Genomic DNA, 7266 nt, shown 5'->3' with positions numbered 1-7266 from the left:
TAATTACAGTCATTGTGTAAAAGTTAAATAAATATTTGAAGTCAAGGGAAGCCGATGTTAAAATTTAAACCACACTTATTGTGAAGCTGAAAGCTGGGCAGGAACAGGAGCGACACGAGCTCAGGGTCATTTCGATGTTTTTGTCGTCTGAACACACGTATGCAGGCTCAACACAGGAGGGGAAGTTCTGCTGCTTCCTTCCAATAAAGAAGGAGAAAACGGGTCGGATCACCTTCCTGTCCRGAGTCACCTCCGTTAACCTGCTTGAATAAATCAAAGATCTTAATTTGACGTGTTTCKGGAAGTTAGTTGTCTTTAATTAAAAATAAAAACAAGCATGTTTGTTAGGTTTGAAACTCGTGTGCTGGAGCAACATGTTTGAAATAAAACGTGACGGTAGAAGACGTTCCTGGGCTGCCTGTGGACAGGTTTGTCCTCTCAGGGAGGATGTGCTGGTTCCTGGAACTGATCAGGWCTGTGTACTGTAACCCTCGCAGCACGGAGGGTAAACACTTTACTACCAACAAATAAAACCTGATTTATTCTGCACTTTCAGAAGATCTCCTAATATTCTGCTTTTTGTGAAATGCTGCTTCACAAGATGTGCTTTCAGAAACATGCGCACCCTGAAGGAGTCAGAAACTGGTGACGTACCAGGTCAGGTGGGTCACATTAACCCAGCAGGTGGACCAAGGACTCCTGGAGGTTTTGAACAGACCTCACCTGAGTCCTGAAAACACTAACTGGGTCCAAACAAACGGAACCATCCAAATGTAACAACTCCTTCTTTCAAAAGCTTCAGGTTGTGTCGACATGTTCAACACGACAGGTCTTGTTGTTGTGTTTATCTGTAAAGGTCCCTGCAGCATCCCCGGACCGGTCCAGGAACCGGGTAAACACTGAGAGGAGAAGGTGGAGCATCAGAATGGGCAGAGCTTCACCTGTTGTAGAAAACTGTATCCTGGGCTGAGAGGAGAGCAGAGAGAGGACCATGATGGTCAGGGAACACCTGGATGTAAGACATCAGGGAGGGAGGAAGGAGAATCTGAGGGTCTGACAGCACACACAGCTGATATCTACAAGTTTTTGGACCAAACATGGCAGCAGCTTCGGCTCTTCTTCTCTGCACGCTGCTGATGGTCTCTGGAGGCCCGAGTCTGGCCAACGTGGCGACGACAACAACCGTGAGCCCGGCTGAGGTCTCCGGGAACGGCACGGGTCACGGAGCAGCCCAGATCACCGAGTTGCCCATCGTAACGTGGAAGTGGCACCACGTGGAAGCCCCGTACCTGGTGGCCCTGTGGGTCCTGGTCTGCTGGCTCTGCAAACTCCGTGAGTTGTTCCTAGGATTCCAGAACTCTAGCTATGTTTCCTCAAAAACATAAAGCAAGTTTTAAAAAATTACAATCTGATTCTTTTACTTTTTGTTTTGTTGTGTCCATAATTTATACAAAAATCTCTAAAAAAATGCACTCATCTCTTCTTTGACCTTCAAAAACAGAGCTCTCTTTAACACACTGACATGATGGAGGAGCTAACGTCATAACAAATTACATATAACCTGATAATTAATGTTGAATTCATACAGCAATCGTGTAAAACCGATGTAACATATGGAATGTATATTTGGTTATGGTGAGTGGTGATGGATAAACCCATATGAGTGGGGGTCTCCACAGGCCTCCCTTGAAAAAGGGATCTGCGATCTCAATGGGACTTGCCTGGTAAAATAACGGTAAATAAATAAATAAAATAATAAATACAGTGGGTCCATTGCTGTCCCCAAAAAGACACTGGTCTTTATTCAAACCTCATTCCTCGARTGAAGSTCACCAGGTTAGAAACACTGTGTTCTGAGCTTCTCAGGATCCATAAAAAGGTTCTCCAAGAATTCTTTTCCTTTGATCACTCAGAGCCAGGCAGTGGCCTAAGCAGTGTAAAGAGGTCTGTAGTTCAATGCCACAGGCATCACACAGACCATTGCCATGGAGTCCCATCACCTTTTTGTGGCAGTTGAGCAGATTGGGCCCAGTTAGGACTCCAACCAGTGTACTTAGAGTTTTCCTCGACAGGGCGATGAGAGCTTTCCCAAACCTTAGATTTGGATCATTAATCAGTTCCAGTGCCTGTCTACAGTCCATCAGCTCCCTCCAGAGGATTGAGTGTTGAGGTCTAATCCAGGCCTGTAGGGCAGTCCTACAGACTGTTGTTGAGGTACCTACAACAGGCTCTTGTCCTTTGAAGTGAGCCTGACTGACAACTTTTGTGGGGTAGTCAGCTCTCTGGTTACCATAAATGCCAGTATGTCCTGGTACCCATTTAACACTGAGTAACACTGTTATCTCTCCCCAGTTGGTTGAGGCTTCGGCACACTCCCAACCAGTAATGACATAAAGTGTGGCCCTCGGAGAGCTCAAATAAAAGCTTCGCTATGTGTTAGGAAGGATGAATATTTTCTTCTGTGTACACTGAAGGTCTTTGAGAGATGCCACACACTGGTGGATTGCATATATTTCAGCTTGAGATACAGTTGGAAAACCACATGGGTCTAATGACTGACTTCCAATGAGTTCAAGACTTTTTAGCTGGTTGAATAATTCTAACTTCAACTACTTGATTTGGAGCTAATTTTTGGCAGAACAATCATCTACTTTCTGTAGAAAACAGAAATTTGTAAAACTCAATGGAAGTAGAGTCTAAGCTCAAGAGATGATTGAGTATTTTGGGGTTTTATGCGTAGCTTCTATAGATATAGATGGTGGATTCTCAGTCACTCATGGCATGATGGTCCTGAACCAGAAGCAGCTGGACATCTTCTCTTTATTCTTGAATATATTTCACTTCTCATTCAAATAGATTCTTCAGTTTTGACGGTGGGTTTGGAGTTTGAGGCCTAGAAGGTGGTTGTTAGAAAGATCACAATAACACGCCTCCATCATGTGAGTCCATGACATGGAAACCAACAGGTGAGCTGTTCTGGTCCCATGTCTCTAGTGTGGATGGTTGTGAGAGACAAGTGTATTCTGACAACACAACTGGATGGAGATATGTGTGGTTACTTGAAACTCCTTCAAAATAAAAGCTGGAATTTCAGCTACATTCTTCCATTTGAATGAACTTTAGCTGACAGAGTGAAACCAAACTCTCAGGTTTCAGCTGCTGCCGGAGTCTAACAAAAGTATTTTTGTAAACAGAATCCTGCAGATGAAAACCAGCTGGAAAAATGAAAAGAACCTCAGCTAACCATAGATTTTTTTATTGTCTTCACATTTTTCCATCGAGTCCTGTTTGGTGTTGCTCCTAAAATATTCGGATCCCTTCAGCATGCAAGATTTAATGTAAGGTTAAAGTTACTTATTCAGTTATTGAAGAAAAGACCCACAGCATCAATTCCAGCTTTAAGTAAAGCTGCCAAACAAGCTGGTCTGGGTTGAGAGTGGGAGGAGACGGTGGAGCATCAGCTTCACCTGCTGTAGAAAACTGGATCCTGGACTGAGAGGAGACCAGAGGACCACCCAGGAACACCTGGTTGGAAGACTGAGGATCTGGGTGCACAAACAGCTGAAGTAAGAAGAAGTTTTGGATCCAAACATGGCAGCAGCTTCAGCTCTTCTTCTCTGTGTTCTGCTGATGTTCTCTGGAGAACCGGGTCTGGCCAGCAAGGAACCATCAGCCGTGGAGCTGGCTGAGATCGAGCTCTTTGTTTCTGTGAACGAAACAAGCAACAGCTCTGATCCTGTGAAACCAAACATCACCACGGTGCCCATCGTGATGTGGTGCTGGTACCTGGTCCAAGACATTTTACCGGTGGTCCTGTGTATCCTGATCTGCTGGCTCTGCAAAGTCTGTGAGTCCTGATTGGTCCTTAATAAAAACTGTTTGTTTTTAATCTACCAAACAAAAATGAATTTCTTATTTCCTTTAACTCTTCTTTATTTTTTCGACCAATGACTCAAACTCAAAACAATCAAAATTTTCCAACAGAATAAATTATTCTGATTAAATTTAGAAGTTGAAACACCAACATGAGGAGCAGGACTGACTCATTCCTGTTAGTTTGAAATCTGACAGCAGCAGGTAGATCTACGATGCTGTTTCACTCACATTTTATTATTTGTCTCATTAAGAAAAGAAAGAAAGAACAGATGGAGCTTCTTACTGATAGTCTGAGTAAAAACTGAGGTTAGTCTTTGTTAGCATGGACACCTGACCAGACTCAGACTATAGTTAGAGAGTATAGGTTCCTGAGACCATAGGTACTGGAGATCATAGGTTCTGGACAACATAGACCATAGGAACGAGACCATAGGTACTGTTGTCCTTATCGTTACATGGTACAGTAGGTACTCAAGAACATAGGTATTATTGTCCTTATTTTTATGTGGTACAGTAGGTACTCAAGAACATAGGTATTATTGTCCTTATTGCTACATGGTACAGTAAGTAGTCGAGAACATAGGTACTATTGTCCTTATTGTTGCGTGGTACAGTAGGTACTCGAGAACATAGGTACTATTGTTCTTATTGTTGCGTGGTACAGTAGGTACTCAAGAACATAGGTATTATTGTCCTTATTGTTGCGTGGTACAGTAGGTAGTCGAGAACATTGGTACTATTGTCCTTATTGTTACGTGGTACAGTAGGTACTCAAGAACATAGGTACTATTGTCCTTATTGTTGCATGGTACAGTAGGTACTCAAAAACATAGGTATTATTGTCCTTATTGCTACATGGTACAGTAAGTAGTCGAGAACATAGGTATTATTGTCCTTATTGTTGCGTGGTACAGTAGGTACTCAAGAACATAGGTACTATTGTCCTTATTGTTGCGTGGTACAGTAGGTACTCAAGAACATAGGTACTATTGTCCTTATTGTTGCGTGGTACAGTAGGTACTTGAGAACATAGGTACTATTGTCCTTATTGTTGCGTGGTACAGTAGGTACTCAAGAACATAGGTGCTATTGTCCTTATTGCTATATGGTACAGTAGGTAGTCGAGAACATAGGTACGATTGTCCTTATTGTTGCGTGGTACAGTAGGTACTCAAGAACATAGGTGCTATTGTCCTTATTGTTGCGTGGTACAGTAGGTACTTGAGAACATAGGTACTATTGTCCTTGTTGCGTGGTACAGTAGGTACTCAAGAACATAGGTACTATTGTCCTTATTGTTGCATGGTACAGTAGGTACTCAAGAACATAGGTATTATTGTCCTTATTGTTACATGGTACAGTAGGTACTAAAGAACAAAAGTATTTTTGTCCTTATTGTTACGTAGTACAGTAGGTACTCAAGAACATAGGTACTATTGTCATTATTGTTGCGTGGTACTGTTGGTACTCAAGAACATAGGTATTATTGTCCTTATTGTTGCGTGGTACAGTAGGTACTAAAGAACAAAAGTATTTTTGTCCTTATTGTTATGTGGTACAGTAGGTACTCAAGAACATAGGTACTATTGTCATTATTGTTGCGTGGTACAGTAGGTACTCAAGAACATAGGTACTATTGTCCTTATTGTTGCGTGGTACAGTAGGTACTCGAGAACATAGGTATTATTGTCCTTATTGTTACGTGGTACAGTAGGTACCAGAGAACTTAAGTACTTTGAAACATAGAAACCACAGATGATACTGTATACTGTAGATACTGGGGGAATGCGGTGTCCCTGAGCAGAACCGGTCTCTGCAGCAGGTCTGTGGGTTTCATGTATTTTAATGCTTTAAACCAGGTCAGCAGCAGCTGCAGCCGAGCTCGCTGTGTGGAGATGTGAGCTGAGAGGTCTGCCGTCAGCCGGACTCTCTGAGCTTTTAATCATTGCAGAAGAGTCATGGCTCTGAGAGCAGAAAGGTCAGCATTTATGGGAGAACCGGAGGTCAAACTGAAGCTGCTACTGTAGCTTCAGCTACTCTGTTCTGAGAAACATGAGCCCTGAAACACGCCGAAACAACAAGTCACATGTTTTAATTCAAGTAAACAATAACTGATAGTTTATAGAKCTGAGGTCTAATTAATGAAAAAATTGAATCAGATCAGCTCTAAATATTTTTCTGTTGTTTTTTCTGTAATCAAACTCCCGTAGACTTTGTGCTAATTTAGCCGTTCGTATATCAAAAYGTTCAGCTTATTCAGCTTTCAGCTGCTGAGACTTTTGGTTTTTGTAAGTTTTATACTTTTTAAAAATATTTAAATTCATTTGCAAATATTTTCCTCAAAAAATAATTTTAGATCTCAGAACGCCTTCGTAATCATGGTTCATTTTGGAATCTGCTTCAGCTGCTGACTCTAATTTTAGCTTCATTAACTACTGTTAGCATTAAGCTATGCTCCACCGTCTGCACAGCAACAATATTCCAGGTAACACAAACACTGAGCAGCTCATGTAGTTTGTGCTTCAGTTTTTTCCAGATGAATCCATAAATCTAAATTCTACATATTTGCCTGACAGGAATAAACTGTTAAACTTTTACGAGTCATCTTCAGTAACTTTAAACGTCCTCTTTTCTTGTGTTTTTATATTTCTCAGAGCTTTTATTCTGGTAGCTCAGGCTGCCTGGTTCTGATTACTGAATAACTGAAGTTTTATTGGTTGTTGATGTTTGATCAAAGCCGACAACAATAAAGCAGTGAAATAAAATGACTCAAAGTGTTGCAGGTACATTTCTGCTCTGGTTGCAGCGTTTCTTTTTGTTTCTGTCTTTTTACAAAAAAAAAGTTTTAAATTAAAATGAATACCTCAGCTTTTATTTTCTTAAAAATATGTCCTCAAAGCTGTTGAGCAGTTCACATTAATACTGCTTATTTTCCCTTAAGTGTCTCATGTCTTTTTACTGTATGTCTCGTCAAATCTCCTCGTGTCCTCATGACTCTACCTTATTTTAAGTTTCTATGTCTTATATCTCCTCATCTTCTTGTGTCTTTTTAAATCTCTTTATGTCTTATATCTCCTTATCTTCTTGTGTCTATTTATGTCTCCTTATGTCTTATATCTCCTCATCTTCTTGTGTCTTTTTATGTCTCTTTATGTCTTATATCTCCTTATCTTCTTGTGTCTTTTTATGTCTCTTTATGTCTTATATCACCTCGTCTTCTCGTCTTTTTATGTCTCTTTATGTCTTATATCTCCTCGTCTTCTTGTGTCTTTTTATGTCTCTTTATGTCTTATATCTCCTCGTCTTCTTGTCTTTTTATGTCTCTTTATGTCTTATATCACCTCGTCTTCTCGTCTTTTTATGTCTCTTTATGTCTTATATCACCTCGTC

General features: G+C 40.9%; 1 protein-coding gene across 1 annotated transcript in view; it reads left to right on the top strand.

Moving 5' to 3' along the window:
* Window positions 1-898: 898 nt before the first annotated feature.
* Window positions 899-7266, top strand: part of slc9a3.1 (solute carrier family 9 member A3, tandem duplicate 1) — a gene marked incomplete in the record, with an annotated part of 32527 nt that continues 26159 nt past the window's right edge. The window contains 1 exon segment of the mRNA XM_014025671.1: window positions 899-1332. Within this exon segment, the coding sequence (XP_013881125.1) occupies window positions 1098-1332 (235 nt within the window).

The sequence above is a fragment of the Austrofundulus limnaeus genome, unplaced genomic scaffold (genome assembly GCF_001266775.1).
Source record: "Austrofundulus limnaeus strain Quisiro unplaced genomic scaffold, Austrofundulus_limnaeus-1.0 Scaffold490, whole genome shotgun sequence".
Taxonomy (NCBI): Eukaryota; Metazoa; Chordata; class Actinopteri; order Cyprinodontiformes; family Rivulidae; genus Austrofundulus; species Austrofundulus limnaeus.
This window is presented reverse-complemented; position numbering and strand designations above follow the sequence as displayed.